At 27.3% G+C, this 21,925-nt stretch overlaps 1 protein-coding gene across 14 annotated transcripts in view; it reads right to left on the reverse strand.

Annotated features, from left to right (window-relative positions):
- Positions 1-21,565, reverse strand: part of LOC105254953 (calcium/calmodulin-dependent protein kinase type II alpha chain) — an 82,837-nt gene extending 61,272 nt beyond the window's left edge. For 11 of the 14 annotated variants that reach the window (XM_025411345.1, XM_025411346.1, XM_025411340.1 and 8 more), the window contains exons 1-2: positions 21,331-21,564; positions 7,533-7,627 (exon numbers count right to left, since the gene is read on the reverse strand). In XM_025411345.1, the coding sequence (XP_025267130.1) occupies positions 7,533-7,627; positions 21,331-21,395 (160 nt within the window). In that variant the 5' untranslated portion in view covers positions 21,396-21,564. Of the gene's footprint in view, positions 1-7,532; positions 7,628-21,330 lie in introns of all 14 variants that reach the window. The other 3 variants (XM_025411350.1, XM_025411349.1, XM_025411338.1) reach the window with 2 other exon arrangements.
- Positions 21,566-21,925: the final 360 nt, after the last annotated feature.

Raw genomic sequence — 21,925 nt, forward strand, 5'->3', positions numbered from 1 at the left:
ATATATATATATATATATATATATATATATATTAGATCATTGGATAAATATAAGTTAGATATTGGTAAAAAAATGACATCCAAGAAAATTAATTTTAAATGGTCAGCAATGTGCAAATAGTGGATAATTTTTCAATGAGTTAGAAACTATTGAAGCTTGAGAATATAAATATTGTTCATACTTTTGTCGATGATTATATGAAGAAAAATTACTAATTAAAAAGGAAGACGATTTAAAAGGAAAGCTATAATTTTAACAATAAGTTTGATTTATAAATCTTAATGAAGAGAGCCCGTAGGCTTCTGGAAGTATTGGTAAATTAGAAGAAATAATTGTAAGTAGAATTTTTGGAAATAAAATCCTCAAATAAAAATAATTTCATTAAAAAATTGCATATTGCAAATCTATAGTAAAACATTGATACGCTATTGCTGTAAGATTACAGCAATATTAAGACGTTCTCTTTCTCTCTTTCATTGAAATATAATCTATTTTCATGTTATAACATGTGAAATTTATTAACAGCAGATTAATCAAAATACGAAGCAAGTGTTCACGAGAATAATTCGAAAAATTCTCCTGATAAAAAAACACATACACATGATTGGCAAATTTTTTTTAAACATAATGCCCTTTCAGCTCAAACTTCTGTACTTATTAAAATAATTTTTTAGATTTTTTATACCATCTGTATAATATGATTTCTCTAAACTTTTAAAATAAACATTAGTTCCATTAATTACTACAGTATTTAAGTCAAATCTTTTTTCAGCGAACTGTTTCTTCATGTTTGGAAACAGAAAAAATCATTGGTAGCTAAATCTGATGCGGAAGTTAAATCTGAATACGATATGTGCGGAATTAATTTAAAGCACAATTATTCACATGCAATTTTGCGATTGCAATTGAAGAAATGTCAGCGGATGCATTGTTCTAACAGAAAATTTTTTTCCAAATGCCAAATGAGAATGTTTGATCTTAATAGCATCGTCCAATTGATCCAATAATTCTGCATAATAAATCCCTCCGTTAATGGTTTTTCTTTTTGTTTTAAATAATTGATGAGCATAATACCATAAAAATTTTAGAAAACAGTCGCCACTTCGGTTGATGGAGCTGTTTTTAATGTTTTGAAGCATTTCCATCCGTTTCTATCAATTATTTCGATTATTTTGTTTCTAGTGCATAACAGTGTATCCATATTTAATCAACAGTGAGTCAAACACTCCCCAAATTGGTTGGATTGCGTTTAAATATATTCAAACACTTCTTAGAACGTTTATTCGAATGCAGCTTTGATTGACTGTTAGCAAACTCATCGTGCTGAAAGCTTTTTCATATACAAATGCTCATGTAAGATGTTATGAATACGATCATTTCAAATATTTGCAATGTCAGCAAGTTTACGCATTTTCACTTGTCGATCATTCAATGGTATTTCACGGTATTATGAATTTTTTCAATAATTTCTTCAGTTGTAGAGATTTTTGGGTGACTTGAACGTTCATCATCATTTATAGATTATGTTTAAATTCAGCCAATTTTTTAACAGTTGAAATCTTTTATGCATATATGTCCTTTATTTTATTTTGTATTATTTTGTATTAAATGCAATGAATTCTATTAAATAATCTATTGTGAAGCCTTCCACGTATTTATCGAATTTTATTACTTATTGAAATTTGTCATTTTTCGAAATTTACTGCACTAGACATAATATTGCACGCGATACGCGATTTATCCTTCAAAATATTAAATATAATATAAATAAAATAGAAAATGCAATTAATTAAAAAAAATGTTAAGCCTCACATAAAAATCCTTCAATAGCATAAATATAACGGACAACACGAAGAGACAACCAATTAGCATCAGCGAAAAAGAAACAACAATGTCAATATCATGCCTTTTTTAGAGAGTGAAATAAAATTGTATGAAATTTATTTTTAATAAAATTAGTTTTCAATAAATTTCTATGACACTTTTTGTAACAAGTATGAAATTGCAATAAAAAAGGATCAATTGATGAGAATTTTTGTATTATTTTTACAATATTTTTATTATTTTCGCAAAACATTTCGATTAAGGAATGCTTCGTTGTTAGAATAAATTAAGATATTAAGTTTACGAACTAAATTTATTTTACAAGATATCTTTTATAATTGTCACATTTTAAGAATTTTACATTAGTTTTTTCTCTCTTTTGCAAGCAAATATAGATCTAAAATAGAACAATGATATGATTAAAATAGACCACGAAATAAAACAACGAATTATCTTATGCATTTTATAAAGGTGTATTTCTGTAACTGCATTTATCGATAACATCATTAATTTTCACTCATGATAATATATAAAAGATCATTCCAGTTTAATAAATTAATAGAGAACAAATTAATTTATTTTTGCGTATAAATGATTTATGATATTTCCTAAATAGTGGCAGTCGATAAAATCGTGTTGGAATCACAGTTCTTACAAACATCTTTATTCATTTATTAATATTTATAATTATAACGTGATCTGCAAAAATATATATCTATAAAAGGATAAAAATACAAGAGGAAAATTGCATGATACACATACACACACGTGTGTACGCACGCATACGCATACACGTATATGCAGGTATATATGCGTACACGCACATGAATATGTATTCGTGCTGTTCAAGCAGATTATCTCCGATAGATTATGCAGCAAACAGGTTTAGAAAAAAGTATTTTCTTATTTTTATCTCACTATAGAGCACTTTGTAACATGTCTTCAAGCATATGTATTTAAATAATTTTTATAAGAGTTATGCATACAATAATATGTAATTTTTTTATATTTATATTTGACGCGACGTTATTATTCATTTAAAAAATTTGAAAATGTGAGCAATTTATCATCAAATATACATATTATTATAATTGTGAATGTAATAATTAATTATTAATTAGTATTGTAAATCTTATTCACTTTAGCTTGCGTGAAAGAATTTATTACTTAAGAAAAACATATATAATGTTCGAATTATGAGACATTTGTGTGATGTAATATCTTGAAAAAAATCGCATTTCGGCAAAAAGAACGCAATCAATTTCGCTTATCCGGCAAACATATATCAAAGATTCTATCGGAAAAATGAATACCAGGACGCGTCCTTCGAATGCTCGTATAAACGCCTTATCGTCGGAAGGTTGATCTGTTCCGTCGCAAAGTCGATCCTTGGGAAGCGTTCATGCGATGTTACACGCTTCTCATCCGATGAAGCACGAATGTCACGGAAGCGTCAGTAATAAAAATTGCCGTTCGTCGTGCTTGTTAATGCAAGATCCCGATATGGCCGTGCCGTTACGAAGAAAGCGCGAAGCCATCCTTGATTAGTCGTGCATGATAATAGTATCGGGGGGAGTAACAATATATTATTTTATCGAAGACAATAAAGGTATCCTATTTTATTTAAGGTTTCCTTCATAAGCATATGTTTGTTCGTTTCAATTCAAAATATATTCAAAATGTATTCGCAAAAAAATTTATTTTTAAAATAAATTTGTACGTTAAATTCATGAAAAAATAACATATTTAAAAAAAATTTTAAATAAGCTTTGTCACAAATGATATTTGTAAAAGTTAGCAATTAATATTATAAACTAAAAATTAAAAATGATTTGTTATCCATAGTTTGTTAATTATTTTTATTAGTTGTACATTTTTAATTATCTGACATTTTTTCATATTTAATCGTGCATTAATGCTTTATGCACTAATTTATGCATTAATAGATGCTTGATCAAATCAAGCATCTATTGTTCATTATGAAAATAAAACGTTGCGTAAATAAATAAATATAAAAACAAAAAATGATCTTTTTTGTTTTCGCAGAATTATACTTAAATAGTTTGAAAATATGAAGAATGACTCTGAATACATGTGTCATAATTTGGATCACAAAAAAGAAACAAAAAAATTCCAATAGTGAGAGACAACGATCAAGATTATATGTCACATAAGAATGCGCAGTGTCAAAACCGAAAATAAAAAGAAATTATAGTGAAAGGAGCTTGAATCATGAAGAAATCGAAGAATTTTTCCTATTCCCAACTATTGACTTGTTTCATTTATTTATACTTCTCGCTCTATCTTGGATACGAGGTTTATTTGCGCGTACCATATTACAGAGGCTGTGGCCTCCATTAGGTCAAAAGGTCACTGGAGCAAGGTCATAATCTGAATTGAATCACACAAGTGAACGGTTCATAACCGAAAGGGCAAAAGATAATAAAAAAGAAGTGTAAGAGGAAAGGAAGAAGAATCAAGAAGAAAAAAGTAAAATGAAATAGAGAAAAGATTTCTCTCTTATCCTTCTGCTATTTTGTCTTTTGCAACAAACTAGAATCCCGATATGTTACTTTAAGTTTTCACTGTATTTTCGATTTTTTTATGCTAAGAGTTAATTATCTTATCGAGAGTATTAATATCTTTTCTCTAAAAATCTTGAACAAGTTCTAAACATTTTCCTCATTTCTAACGCAGCGTAATTAAAGATGAATTTCATGATGAATTTCTCATCACATACCCAATATATAGGTATAAATTAAATGGAAGAAAGGAAGGAACAGAAGCAAATGCACCTGCTTTGCGGCAGGAAATTATGCAATCCCGAATAATTGGGTTGGTTAATGAAAGGCTAAGATGAGATGCACTTTTTTCTTAATGATATTGTATGCATACATACGCGAAATGTACATAAATTAGATCAGTAAACTCCACATATTGAAAAGAAGGTCTTGCCAAATATTCATGGATTAATAAATAAAAGAATTTTTAACTTGTAACGATCGTTTTTAAAACGGTTGAATGTCAGTTTTACAAGAATATACAATAAAAAATAGGAATGCCATATCTATTTCTTAATAGAATTGAAAGTCACTAAAAAGGGACACCTTATGCATATGTATAAAATTCCAAAACATTTCCTTTGTCATGATTCTATCCAGATAATAAAATGCCAATAGCATATCAGTTGTATGACAGCAAACCCAATTATAATCAAATTTTGCAGCAAATTCTTATTCACTGTGTGCAATCGCTTACTTTTTAGCAGCATAAATTGTGGGCACAGTATGAAAGCAAAAATACAATAAAAATCGACTTGTGACATTATTTGTTAAGATGTAGTAGCAAATATGCAGCAAATATCGAGTAAAATTCTTATTAAGAAACAAATAAATTTTAAATTTAATAAAGTATTTGAAAAAAATGACTTTATATAACTACTTCGCTTACGTTGAAGAATCATTAAAATATGCAAACAAAATAGAGCATTTATTTATTAAGAAAAGTTATTTATCTAATTGTAAAATTAATGAAAGCAAACTAAAATATCATGCAATTTGTTTAAAAAAATTACACTATCTATATATTTTACACTTATGTTTACAATTTATGCATTAGGATAAATAATTATTTGTCTAAAGATTTGCATCTTTAAGTTAATAATTATAAGTATAAAATGAACAAACATAAAGTTAAAGAAAATAAATGGAAGAGAGATAAAAAATTTATTTCTAGTATCAAAATATGTGTATAATTATTTGAGATTTTTGAAATTTAAACTATTACATATCTTTTAATAACCTATTGCCAGAAATAATAGATCTTTAAATAAATTTCGAACAAAATTAAACAAAATGTATGTACAAAATAAAATAAAAAGGCTAAGAAAGCATGGCGCAAGGTGTTAGAGCGAAAAAGTAATAATAAAAGACTCTAAATAAAAGACATGATATATTAAAAATCAGTTAGATGTAAAATACATATGTACGTTTCGATCTATTCAAAATGTATGTATCTTACTAAACACTTGTTGCAGTAATATAATGTGGAAATAACAAATAAAGATGCAAGTTACCTATATGATATAAAATTGCAATATATCATATGTATTATTTTGCAACATTACAACAGTAATGTAGCAGAAAGAGAATTATTGCAATATAATATTGTTATACGTATTTCTCTCTGCACTTGCTGCTATCAGGCAAAATCAGATTTAACTAACTCGTATTTAATTTCTCATCTCGAATTGGATACAAAACGTACAAAGGACGGGTACTAATATATTCAAAATCTCTATCTTTTTTGTCATTATAATACAATCCCAACAAAAGACTCGAAATATAAACAGATTATTTGAAATTGGATAGGTAAATGGGAAATAGTTTTACTACCTATTTAAAATTTTAAAAATCGAAATTTCTACATAAATCCTGAATTTTTTACAAATTAAATACACACATATAATTTATTTTATTTATTCATTTAACAATTCTATATATGATCAATATTTTATATGAATAAATTTTATATGGGGAATACAACTACGATATAATAACACAATATATTATATGTTGTATTTAGGAGTAGGAAATTAACCAAATTTACCGATAATATTTATGATGAAAATATTATTATAATATTTTACTGCTTTTATATAACATTAATATAATAGTGTTTACTGAGTATCTCAAAATTTTGTTTAAAATTAATTCAGAAACTTGTTATGTCTGGAATTCACATTGTTAAAAGATATTTATTTAATAAAATTACGTAACTTTAATAACAAATAAAATGACAATTTGGTAACAGAAATATAACATTTCGGTAATGATTTTATCATGATATAAAATTATAACTTTTTCAATGAGCAGGAAATTGCAACTAATTGCACTTTGCACGTAATGTACATGTTATATTACGTGTTTGTTATATTATAATAATATAATAGTATAATTAGTAAATTATATCTGTATTTGTTGAATAGTTTGCGTGTCACACTTAAGCTGTAAATTCTGAAATTACATATCTCAAGATTTAATATTCCATATATCTAGCCAATATTACATAATATTATGCATAATCATGTGCACATTATATATAATATCCGATAACAATCATCGTACCTGTCGTGTGCAAGTAAAGCAGGTTCGAGTAGGAAAAATCTCTGCCGTTTTATAATCTTAGCAATAATTAATGAGAAATTAATTACAAAAGATTAGCCAATCCTTGCGAGTACAAGCGCGACGAGAAGAGATAGCTTATTATTAAGTCGCTCAGTTACTAGGATCCAGTCTTACGCACAATTCGTATACGTAGTTGTCATTTGTACTCGCGCGGAATGGCTGATTTTCTTTAATTAATTTCTCATTAATTATTGCAAAGATAGGAATGCAATAAAGGACTCTCCTACTCGGTTTAATCTGCTCTGCACGAAAAATGCGGTTACCGAACATCCTGTATACAAATATATATATTATTTCAAAATATCTATCTATATCATATTAACTCGATACGCATTAATGCTGCGAATTTTAGGCTGATTATATTATGGAACATTAAATCATTTCAAAGAAACTAGTAATCGATATTATTAATAAAGCGATCGATATTATTAATAATATGATAAATTGTAACTGCGATATTTGATTCAATTTAAAATGACATCCGATTTAATTGACATTTTTTAGCATTTGATTATCACTTACCTCTGTTCGAGAGCTTTTTAGTGTTTATGATTTTTGCAGCAAATTCTTGACCGGTGCTCTTTTGCACGCATCGTCGAACCACGGAAAAGGCTCCTCTGAAACAGTCGTAAAGATAAACATTCATTATTGTGTTGCAGTATTGTTAATTATTATTTCGAAGAATGAGAGATACAATATACATAGCAATTCAAATATTGAAGTTAAGAATAAGAGAAGAAAGTGAAGAATCGTTTGTACGTAAAAGGAAGGATTGTATATAAAAGAAGACCTAAAAAAAATTTTTTTAAATAACCAAATGGCTGGATGGAGGCGATGAAGAAGTGATAAACGATGATAATAGGGAAGATTTTAATGTCAGAATAAAAAGTTAACTGAAAAAAATTAACTGAGGGAGAGCAATAATTAATTTGCAATCTGAAAATATAAGTACAAGATCTTTTTCTTAGAATTCATAATCATAGAATTCATGTCTGCCTCCAGTTATTCAAAAACCAAATTTTGTCGACTGTTGTCTTCTCTCGATTCCTCTTGTGACACACTCTAGTTATCTCTATATGGAAAACCGCATGTACAGCGTCGGAGAAACTTCGGCCTGTTAAAGTTCCATCAAGAGTATTATACAGCCCCGTCGATCAAAGCTGCAGATCAATGACTACAAATTGCTTATTAAGCGAGCATTTGTTGAGAAATTTAAATTGGCTCTATCAAGCGACGTTCGCAATCCAGATTATCTTATTAAAAAAAGTTAAAAAAGTGCTATTCCCCAAACAATACAAACTACATAAAAAATTATAACAAAATAAATAAAGAAATTATATAAAAAATAAATTATAAAAAAGATATTATTTTAATATACATTTTATGTACAAAAATATTTTATTTAAAAGATGCTGTTTTAATACTTTATTACTTAAAATTATTTGTGCTATAAAAAAAATTGCACTAATTGAGAATAAAAATTATAAACACAATATAAAATGTAATTCTTTTATATGCCATGATCTAGTATATCAAAATTCTTACAATTAATAATATATCTGTAATAATTTATAATATATCTGTGTTACTTAAGCAATTATATACATATATATATATATAGGGTATTCGATAAAGATTAGACTCATAAGGAGATAGAGCGCAGTAAACTGAAGATTTTTTTCCTAGAAAAAAATCCTTGCATTTTGCAATTTATGTAATATTAAAATATTAATTAAAGTTGGTTGGCGAATGAGTACACGTTTCGTACATCGAAACTCGTACATCGAATCACTGTGTGCTCCAGATACATTAACGGTGAGTGTCACAAGACAACGAAAAGTTTGGTCGTGCATTCTCCGACTCTTATCTTTTCATTGTCGTATGACACTCGTTGCTGACGTCTATTAAGCTGACACAACCACTTCAGCACAATCGAATAAAACTTATATATAAATTTAGTACTCTTTTGTTGCTAATTTGTTGCTCTAGCCTATTTGGAGAAAATAGTGAGTTTATTGCCTCACGTTTGCCTTAAAAAAAATCGACCCGAATGACTGTGCCAGCTTAATAAACGGTTCTTTGCCAGATACTGTATTTTTACTTATCTTCTTTATTTTTTTGTCTACTTATGTTGTTACACTCATTTTCTTTTTATTTTTTTTGTCCTGTATTTTTATCCATCTTTTCTATTTCTTTGCCTACAGTTATATTTTTTCCGACTGAATCGGAAAAAAAGAATAAATATCTATAAAATTTATTTTAATAAAATACATATACAAATATATTTAATATCATTTTAAATGCTAATTCCATAATATTATAATATGTATGTACATTTCATTATTTTTGATTGCACATTTACAGACAAATTGGAGTACTTGTTTATACATAAGTAGAAAAAAGATATTAAGAAAAAAAGCTTGAGGAGCTGGCTTCACATTCAAAGATGTTCAAATTTTGCCAAAATTTTTTCGTAAGAAGCTACTCACGAACGCTGACTCAATTTTTTTCAAACATCCTGTATACAAGGTGTTCGCTAATAGTCGTATCATCTTTTATGTGCAAGCAAAATTAAATTGAATAGTAAATTTCTTTTTTCCTACCGTTGCAATTTTTAAAAAGAAATTAATTGAAAAAGATTGATTCACACGAATATTAACGTGCAACGAGAAGAGGCAATTCGCTATTACGTTATTAGGTCGAAAGGATGACGTTAGGAAGAACGCTTTACAAATGATAATGATTACATACGAGTTGTGCTGGATTCTCATGTTTTAGCGATCACTCGAATTGATCGGTCCTTTTTAATTCTCATTAATTATTAGGAAGATTGCAAAACGATAAACTTACTCGATTTAACCGGTTCTAGCTATACATGATAGGTGAAGCGATTATTATACTCTATGTATATGAGTGATCCAAATGCCAAGTGGTACGAGTCCACTCAAATTCGATTTCGAATTATTAATAGATTTGAGGTGCAAATAATGCGATCTATCATTAACTAATATAATCACACTAAAATTATCTGTTTCTAAAATCAATCCTAGTATAATCATTTATATATACTTATAATAAAAGCAAACGCAGAAACCTGTATTTTTCAAACTTTTATTTTTTGGACTTATTTTTCTTGGCATGCGAACTTCTCATTTAGAACACATTAATGAATGATTAATGAATACTTCCATACATGTATATATAGAAATATTCATTATAAAATATATTGTGCGAATGCACTATATATTTTATGGGTTATTTGCTAAAATAAAATAAAAATTATAAAAGAATATTATTAAAATTGGAAAAAACTATACAAAATTGTGCCTTTTAAAGAGGCAAATATTATTATGATGTTCTTTGTATAACTTTTTTAAACATTTGTTAATTTATCATATTTTATTATCTATCTCGTCTTTCTTGTTAGTATTACATATTCGTTTGAGAATATTCGCTTTTGTGAAAATATATTTTCATCTAAAATGATGAATATAATATTTAACTATTCATTTTTATTGTTATTTTCGAGTTGCATTATTTAATGCCAGTCGACGAATATAGTGCATACAATAGAATAGAAAACAACGACGGCTTGCAATATTTTTGCATAGAGTTTCATGATATTCAGCTGCACTATATCGTTTTCGTCTTCTATGGTGTCAGAAAGAAATAAAAATACAGCAAAAAAATGAAGTTTACAGCCTCTGTGTCAGTTTCTCTGTGTGAGATAGACGCAATTTATCTAGAAATGCAATTTATTAACAAAAAAATTTGCAAATTATTTCACTTTAATTTTGATAACTTATAAGAACTTATAGAATCAAAAATTTTATTAAAATTGTATACTAACTTTTAAAAAATTATTTTTTGGGAAAAATTATTTTCGTATAATTTTTATCATTGCATAATTTAAATGTTTCGAGATTAATAATTAATTTTTGAAATCCATTTAACTTAAACATTCCGAGAGTGAGAATTATAGATTTAATTTTATAATCATATGATACTAATATATATTATTAATTTTAAGCATTTCCAAGCATATTGATAAAGTCATTTCTGCTCTATGATCCAACGATATTCCGATTGCTCGGAATATTTTACGAGCTACCTTTGACATCCGACGCGATGAATTTCTGAGCTGATTGACATCGAGATGACGATATTGCGTCAATCCAATAAAAGCATCGTGAAATTCGATGACAAACAGAAATGCATTTTATTCGATGCCTGTGATACAGAACCTTTTTTTGTTCGTCGTTCAAACCTTTTTTTCAAAATATTTTACTATATTTTGATTATATAAATTATATGAGTTTAAAGCGGGATGAATTATAGTTTTCAGATAAATAGAACAAAATATAAATTCATATACATATTTTTTCAACGTTGTTCCAACATAAAAAATTATATCATATTAATTCTTGTAATAATTTTTTTAAATTTTTGGACAATATATACAATTTATATAACTTTTTGTGTTTGTATAATTATATATTTTACATCATAAAGTTATATTTCATTGATGCTCGATTATACACTATTTACATATTATATATTATTCATATTACATATTACATATTACATATTACATATTATATATTATATATTATATATTATATATCTTTATATATTATTTATATTATTAATAAGATGATAAGCTATGACAAACTAACATCTTTTTTGCTGAAATTTTTTAAGATATTGACAGCCTGCTAATTGCTATTGACGTATTATTATTATATTAATAGTTTTATCGTTTGACACGTAACAATCAATAAATTTTTTTATAATATTTGTGTCAAGATAAAGTAATAATTTTCTAAGAGTAGAAAAATTAAATAGCAAATAAGAGTTGTAAATCAATATTTACAATTAGTTTTCTCTAGCTAACGATAGATATTACGTGATTCGTTTGCACAAACTTGTGATTATAGCGAATTAAATAATTGTTTAATAGTTATATATTATTATATATAAATATATTATAATATATATATGATATACATACACATTTATTAGAAACATATTATAGAGGATATATTGTCATAAATAAAAATATTTTATCTTTCATTCAAAAGTTAGATTACAAAGAGTAATTTTCAAAAAATTTTAATATACGATTATTAAAATCGATTACAAAATTAGTCTCTTTAAGAATCTTAACCAAAAACACAGATCTTATATTCACAGATATTATATCGTATTCTTACGACGTTATTTGAAAGGTATTATATTCAACCTCCAAGAAGTAACTTTTGAAAATAATTATTATGCAATAAATTAGAAGTCTTAATTAATAGTCGCATAATATTATGGCGCACCATTTTCAAGATATTAAATTTCACTTTTAAGAGATTTTCCCTTGCTTGATTCTATAATTAATCTCAGTCATATTAAAATAAAATTATTTGCTATTTCTTTTTTCAGGAAATTTTTTATACCAAAGTTGTCGCGAATGTGCGAATGAATACCAAAAATAAGAAGTAAACAGATATCATTCTAATACAATATCGGATTTAGACATTTCTACATGTTTAAATATTTATACCATTTGCATTTAAATATTTATATGATTTGCTAAGCTTTAAAATAGACGGTTTTGTCAACAATAGAATCAATATTCTATTTAATCTTTCGATATAATTTAATCTTTCGGTATTATTTCTGGTAGTATTACAAACAACAATCGCTCAATATTCCCAATTGATAATATTTTTGAAATTCTTTCCATGTGCAATGGGGAGTTTTTCGAAATTATTCTTTTCGAATTTCAGGAGAGATTTTTATAATTGATTTTTTATATTATCCAGAATTTTCACAATGTTAATGATCACATACAATCATGCAAATTAGAAAAAAACGTGATGGCAGAAATTTAAACAGAGCTATACTTCATCGATAGTAATAAATGCAAATAGTCAATATATAAAAAAATATCTAATGATACAAAGAAATCTTCATTTTTTTCTCAAAACTTCAGTTTACAAAGAAAAGAGCGGCCAATAAATTTAATTGTTGATGTTAAGATATGGTCGTGAAAAATAATTTAATAGAATTTGATTAATATCCTAAACTTATCTTTTCAAGGATATTTAAATTATAAATCAAGTCATCAACTATGAGAGGAACAATTATGAATTAGTGGATCATGCTTTTTTATTTTGTTCATTCGAAATTTCACCAAAAAAATATTGAATTAGTAATCAACACCTTTTGGGAAGGATAATAATCCTTTGTCTTATATTTTTAATGTGATACAAGAATGACGTTATTTATCAAACAAAATTAATGACCAATAAGAGCTGTCAAAGGCAGGAAAAAATCTTCTTCATATTTTACAATATCTTACATATTAATCTTTTCAGATTAATTTAAATAAGTCTTCACGATCTTTATTTTATGCTGATCTCAATAAATGTCGTGATATATTTATGTAACACAATTTAATATATAAAATCTGCAAGGAACACCGAAACCATATTCATCGAAATACCTCACAACTTTCGGTCATAACGAATCACAGATTGAAATTTAACCATAAATTTAATTGGGATAAATATGAGATTTTAGACAAGGAATTTTCACTCGGCAAAAAACTCAACTTCGAGGTGTTTTTATTAACATTCAAAATAATTTTAATTTACAGAATGATATGAAAGCCTTGCATCAAACATTTATGATAATAGATCACCGAAAATTTAAATCTGTCGCGTTTATCCTCGTTTGTTTTTACAATTCAGCAGTTAGAACAAATTTATCGATTTATCATTACATCTCAAGTCACCATAGGATGCACATATACATAATGGCATCCCATACTATTACCAATTAATTGTGCGGATCGTGATTCCGGTGAATTGTTTCCTATTATCTCTTGAATTTGATTTCTGTTTAATAACTCTCTGCATCCCTACTTTTTACTCAGACGAATGGATATTGGAGCTTATCATGTTGGAGTATAAATTGGCAATACCGTATAATAATTAGAATGATCGAAGGAATGTGCTTGCCAGATTACCGCATTGTAGTTTCTCTGTTTGACATATCGATTGCGAAATGCTTAATATAATTTTATGCATTATTATATAATAATATTCTTTAACATCAATATTAGAGTTATGCTGAGGATGAGCCAAAAATGATCTGAAACGTATTTGATATATAATGATTTAATAAATAAAGAGAAAAAGAAAAGTTTTTTCTCTTCTTTCTTGTACTCCAATTATCGCGCCTTAGCTTTTACAATTTTACCTCTTTTTCTTTTACTATAATTTAAATATTACTGACATAGTTGATGACTTGAAAGTTTGTTTATAAAGAAATAAAGTTATATAAATTTATTTTAAATATTACTTTCGAATAATTGGATCAAATAATGACTTTATGTTATTTTTTATATTATATCAAAATGATAGTTATTTATATTAAAATAATACTTATCAATAAATTATTAGTTTAGTATTTTTTAGAAGTTCCAAAGATGCAGTACTTCTATTGGAAGTCCCAAAAGATTCCTAGATAATCATGAGTGATTAATCATATTGAGCAAATTGTACATGTGTTATTATATATTTGTTGTATGTTTCCTAACATTAAAAGAGAACGTTACTGAGTACTTATAGACGTAACCAGTTATTGCAATTTTAGAACGCAAACGATCAACGATATTACGTTGAGCTATCAGCAATATGATAACAACTGATGGTTTGTCATTTGGTCTAGAGCATTATGACAGCAACATAACACTAATGTAATGATTTCCATTTATGTCGCTAATATTTCCTCTCGCAATAAAGTTTCGTAATCATGGTTCACGTTGTCAAATTATTAAAAATATGAAATTATATGTTTAAAACAACATATAAAGTAAGAGCTCTGCATTCTTAATCTAAAAATTTCCTAATCCAGTTTAATTCAATTTCAGATTAGATGAAGTATAACTAGTTGAAAACTATTTTGTTGAAGTATATAATCTAAAAATTGATTTAAGTTATGTTGGAAAGTTTGCAAGATGGAACTGCAAAGAGAAGAACAAAACCGTTCTCTTGCCTAGGTGCATCATTTTTGCATGACTTAGTAGTAATTGATAGAATAATGTTTTATTTGGGACCTCCAAAAAGTTATTGCATTTCACATTGATCATATTAATATTCATAATCAATAAATTTTTCATAATGATAGACACAAATAAGAAACGCAAAAGTTTGTGAATCATTTGTTGTATAATATGGACTCTAAAATAACAAATGGATATTCCGCAATCAAAAAATTAAAAGAACTTCGACATAAATACTTTTTTGCAATTATCTTCCGAGAAGAAATTTATTTTTGATTTGAAGTCTCAGAAATAATAATATTTATGAAATGTGAAAGTAAAGGATATTAAAATGATTCGACGACAAACAAGACTGAAAATTGCCTCTAAACAAATTAATTTAAACACGTCATTGTATAAGCTTACGATATTAGATATATAGTAATCGCTGACAAATATCATCTTCTTTATATTATGTCCTTTGAATATGTGATAAACAGTTGTCTTGCATCTACTATACATACTTTTCGATTATTTATATAATTACGTTATATATTATATTTTTAATTTTCAGTTCATGAAATTGCATTATTATATCGATTAATCTGTTGAGCTGTAAACGCTGTGCGCTTAAATAAGCAATTATTTTTTCTTAGAATTGAGAGAGAAAAGAAGGGGAAAGAAGAAGTACTGTAAAAAATAAAAATAAAATATGAAGAATAAAGAGATATAAAAATCTGATTTCATCAGTTTATCAATAAGTATATAAATCAATGCTAAAGAAAAAATGATAAAATTTTACAAAAAGTTACATCTTATTGATCACTTTGATTTTAACATATATTATAATGGATAGATAGTCCTAAGTCATATGCACTTTGAACCATCTTGCGGGCTTTCCTAATTTCTAAAATATACCACTTCAAAATTTTCTACTCTTTAAACTTAAAAATAATATATTTTAAGTGTAATGTATATAAATCACTTGATCATCAACTTTGATAATTTTAACTTTAACATATCATGTTCAAAATGTTAGTATTTTTTCAATATTATAATTGCATAATTTTATATAAGTTTGCAACACTTCATCTGCAAATCACATATAGAGGAAATAAAAATTTTAACTTAAGCAGAAAACGATATATATTACTGTTTTATTTTACTATAAAATATACATGTGTCTCTCTATACTTACAATAAAGTAAAACAGTAAACAGTAAAATTAAGCTTTCCTTTGCTTGAAGAAAGCAGCGTATACAAACAAAAAATATCAATAAAGAGACATAAATTACACATTGTAAGAAAAAAGTGAATATAATCAGGAATAAAAATGCAATATTTCAAAGTATCGTATCTCAGAAATTAGAAGATCTAATTAATTCTAATAAAAATTCGATACAAATAAATATGAAAATCGAGATAATCGATATTAAATCGAGCAATCTGACAACTAAAAATAATGGAGCGAATCTTACATGTGAAAATTAATTTGAGGTGGCCTCGCAAACTATAAGTAGCCGATCTCTCGATTATTTACGCTTTTCGGAAGCAAGTGCTCGTATTAATTGATTATAACTTCAAAACTTTTGATTCAGTATATTTGTGAAAAATTTTGATAACTAGTCAATAAAAGAGTTAGTCGAATCATTACAAGTCTCATCTATTCGTGTTTCTCGATTTTCCGCAGATTGTGTCTAGTCGTGATGGTAAATAATTTTTAATAGCTTTCTTGAATAGTAATAAAAATATTAATAGGAAGAAAAGATTGAACAAAATATTTAATAATAAATATCAGAAATATTTAAATTCAAAATTTATTAAAAAGATAAATACGTTTTTTCTTGTTCAATTAAATAAACTAAAGAAATTTAAAAAAAATGTATATTAAAGAAATTTTACATATAAAAAAAGATTTTTATTAATTATATAAAATAATTTTACAATTATATAAATTTATGAAAATCGTAACGGAAATATTTTTATATATGAACTCTGAAAGCTTATATAAATTAATAAATGAACGTAATAAATACAAAATTAATTTTATTTGGAAAATATTAATAATGGTAATAAATTCAGTCGTCACTTTCATCCGAGCAGTCTAGACTCTGATTAGAGTCTCTATTTATTCAAATATTTGTCATCAACGGAAATAAAATTTGCAAATTCAACTAGTAAGATGAAAAGTGTAGTTCTAATTCTATCAACTTAATTTCTGATATAATCCCAATGAGAAGAGCAGAATATTAAACTTTAGAATATTCAGAATATTAAACTGATCATTTGAATTTCGAAATAATACTTAAAAAATTGTTCATTTATTTCTAATTTGAAATATAAAATAGAAGTCTTATTCTAATATAACTTTTACATTTCTAATGAATTAGATCAACTATTTCAATATAATTATTCAATTGTTTTTTTCAATTACATTGAATTAGATTAACTATTTCAATATAATTATTCAATTGTTTTTTTCAATTACATTGAATTATTATATATATTATATAATATTACAGAATATAACTAAAATATAACTATATATATATATATATATATATATATATATATATATATATATATTACATATTATACTAATGAGTAGAAATTAACAAAAAAAACTAGTAACTTAGAGATACATAAATTTCATGTAATATGTATTATATTCACTTTTATCGTAGTTACATAACATAATTGAGTTCATGGAGAAGCGACAGCTAGAACTATTAAATTATTTAGGGTCATGATTTTAACAATGTGTCAAGGTTACCTACAATTACATAATATATGAAGATACATATATGTATATATTGTTCAATTTTTTAGATAAATTTATGTTTGTTACTTTTTTATATACATTTATGTGTTTCTTACGAAAATAAAATTTCTTTACAATATTATATTTATTTAAAACTTATTAATTATTAATTTTCTTTAATTATTAATTAATTCGCAAGACAGCATTTTAATACAATTTGTTTTGTTGGCTTTATTTTGGTAGATTAGTAATTGCATCATGGACATTAATATTGAATTTTTATATTAATAGCTATCAGATAGAAGCCACATCTTTTTCTTAATTACAAAATTTTATATTATTCGCCAGTATATTTTGCGAATCAATAGTCTGTAATATTTTATTGAAATGCAGATAGACACGATGAATTTACGAATATACGTATAAAATAAACGTGAGAGAGAAAGAAGGAAAGGAAGATTACTAATTGTTAAATGGCTTATTTAATAAAACATTCAATTCTTCAATAAATTCATTGTGTTTTTTATTATTTTGTTTGTTAAATGTATACGATATAAAAATATTGCACAATCTATATTTTCTAATTAAGAGAATTCTAAATTATTAAAGTAATTATGCAAAATAAAAAAATAATATAATAATTATATATTTTCAATATTTTAAGAAAATGTATAAAGCTGAAATATAATTATCTAAAATATTTTTGAAAAATAGCTATGTGTAATTTTTTTACAAAAGTAACGTTTATCTAATAATTATTTTTATCATACAACTATAAAAAAGTAAAATGTGAAAAATGCGATAAAATGTGCAATTATTTTCTTCCTTTTTTTATAGTACAAAATGTTACGTAAATGCACAGCATAAATTGTAGAAATTTATAAAGAATTGCTAGTATCTATTTCATTGAGGTTGATTAATGATACGTAGTTGGAACTTAAAATTTTTTTTTCTAATCCCAAATTTCTTTCCTTTTGATTCTTTTTTAAGTGAAAAACGAAAATTTTTCCTAAAACATTTGGATGATAAAAAAATTATTGATTGTTGGTAACATACTTTGCTTTTCAATCCATAATTTTATTATTATTAATATATCAATTATTTTGTTTTTATTAATTACAATACAAATACATATGAAAATCACTGCACACACGCCAAATCTTTTTGCATTATTAAAGATAAAGCTATTTTCAAAATTTTTAATTAATGTTATTACTCTTTTATTAGCATATACATATGATTTTATCATGTCTTTAAAAATAAGTAATTTTTTAATACATGTTATTGAAAAAATTTGAAGGCTGAAGTTGATGAAAATATATCATAAACTGTTATTAGCGCTGCGTTTACACATCAAAAAAAAGATTTCTTTATATGTATAGAATATTTCTATATATAATATAATAACGTGTAATATAATGTAATTTGAGAACATCATGGATATTAAAATTTAGGATGTTTGACATTTTAAAAATTTAAGCTTCTGTTGATAAAAATTTTCACTTGTTTTTGAAGATACTAATTCAAAATTATCACTCCGATTTTACAATAATTCAAATTTTTTAATCTGTTTTTATGATTTACTTTATCTACTATTGCATAAAAGAAAATTTAAAATAATTAAGTTAAAATAATTCTTACTGTACACAAAAAGTAATAAAGATAAAAAGGCTAATTCAATAAAGTAAGACTAAAATGGCTACTCGCTCTCTTGCAAAAAAAGTATAAGCTAACAATAAGTACAAAATATCTAATAAAATATAAGAATATTCGCGAATATCGACACACTTTTTTTCCTAAAACGATTAGTATGATCAATATGAGCACATAGCCCCTTTCATATTTAAAATAATTTTGATTGAAATATGATTTTAAGACTTCATTCAGTCAATGTGTCTTAAAATTGCACTTAAGATGATCTTGAATATAAATTATAAATACAAGTTTTATAAAAAAAATTATCTGTCAAATATCCATTCAGTTCTCTAGAAAGCGTAAACTGGGTACAAGCAGAGATATTATCAGTATGCATCTGAGTATCGATTTTTTAAAGACTCGTTACTTCTACCTTGTCATCCTTACGTGAAATGAATGTAGAAACAACTTCAATGGTCAGAAGTTATAAAGGAAAAAGTTTAGGTAGATAAATTATTATAAAACATATTATTTTTTATCAGATTTATACAAACAATTACAATCAAAATGTTAGAAAACGATAAAGGATATTTTTTAATAATAACATTAATTACATATATATTTAAAAAAATGTATATATATCATATCTGTCATTAATTACATATAATTACATATAATTTTTATTATTAATTTTTTATTATTAATATAAATATAATTAATTTATATGGTAATTTATTACGCATTCTACAAATAATGTAAACCTTTTTAATCAATGGTTTATATATAATGATAGAAGCGCAATAAAATAGCAGTGGAGAAAAAGATCTAGTAACATTTAAGAATAATAGTATGCAAGACTGCAACCACCTGCGGTCGTTCATGTTACGACGAGAAGAGAAGAAAGAGCAATGGCAGATGAGGGGGAAAAGGAGAATGAAGATAATGAAACGAGCATAGCGAAAAGATACATTAATAGACGAAGTAAAAGAGGAAAGAACGAGAAAGACGGAAAACGTATAAATACGAAAATGGCGAGAGGATGGAAAGAGAACGTAAAGAGGGTGGGAACACGATGGTAAAAGGCAGCGTGACGATATAATATCGATTCGGTAACAAATCCATATGATGTTAATGTCTGCTGTCTATCCTATAACGCAAAGCCAACGTGCGTCGCGAAAAGGCGGCGGAAAATAACAGACGCCCTGACGCTTTATATATAGAGACTGAGCCACACGACAGACGGCCCGTAGTGCTTAAATATAGACAAAATGCAACGGAGTGTCTTTCATATACAAGAGAGAAAGATGGAAAAAGCAGAGAGGGACTCTCGTATATTCGCACGAATATATATGAGAGCTAGACAAAACGCGCGTAACAAACGAGGAGGGAAGACAAAGGGAAATAAAAATAAGAGAATGAACGAGAAAATATAACGGATAGAGGGAGAAGGGAAGAAAAGCGGAAAAAAGACTCCGCATATGCAGGACACCATTATGGCCGATCACACAACATCATCTGCTCCGAATATAATTCACAAAAAATATGATAATCGCGCCAGTCGCAAGAGCTTTTATACATGATTTATGTCTGCGGGTGCAGGAAATATGCGAGCACGCCATTTATCCAGTAAAAAAGAAAATGTTTCGATCGCAGACGCCAGTATGGACGAAGCAAGGCCCTATCTTTCCCTTGCTGCGGAGAGATAATTATTTATTAGTTAAATAATAGGAAAGAGAAATTAATTAGACGACGAGGCGCCTTGGCAGCGAAGACGGAGAAGAATATACAGACATGCGTAAGCGAGCGAACGGTGCCGTAAAACGGAGTAAGAGTACTTCACTTACTTACTCCGACACGCGAATAAGTGCAAAAATTGTCGTACTCACTTGCCAAGTTCCTCCTTCAAATCGTAGTTGTCACTAAATCGCGTACAAGCCGCTGGCACGGCCATACCGAGGCTATTCGCGATTATTTAACCGTATCACCGGACTCAAAAACGTAAACGCAAGAGACTGCCACTATACTGCACACACGCGCTAGGGGAAACTTCGCAGGTCAAATTCGATCAATAGAGGGGAACCGCCGCGGCGCTGCTTGGACACCGGGACGGCGGCGGCGGTGACGACGGCAGCGGCGGCGGCGGCAGCGGCGGCGGTGGCGGCAGCGGCAGCAGCAGCGACAGCGACAGCGGCTGCGGCTGCGGCGGCGACGGCAGCGGCGACGGCGGCGACAGCGACAGCGACAGAGGCAGCAGCAGCAGCGGCAGCGGCGGCGGCGGTGGCGATGCCGGTGGCAACGACGACAAGAGGTGAGGCGAGGTGAAGAGGCAGCGGAATGGTTCGAGCAGAAGAGGACGGGAGGACAGAGTCTCTGTCTGCGGCAGCGGTGGACGTACGCGTTACCGCAGTATCGACAGATAGCGAATGACAAACAACGAATATCAAGGACGATGCGCGAAAGGCAGACTGTCGTATTCCGTAT

Source organism: Camponotus floridanus, unplaced genomic scaffold (genome assembly GCF_003227725.1).
Source record: "Camponotus floridanus strain SB8 unplaced genomic scaffold, Cflo_v7.5 scaffold39, whole genome shotgun sequence".
NCBI classification, from domain to species: Eukaryota; Metazoa; Arthropoda; class Insecta; order Hymenoptera; family Formicidae; genus Camponotus; species Camponotus floridanus.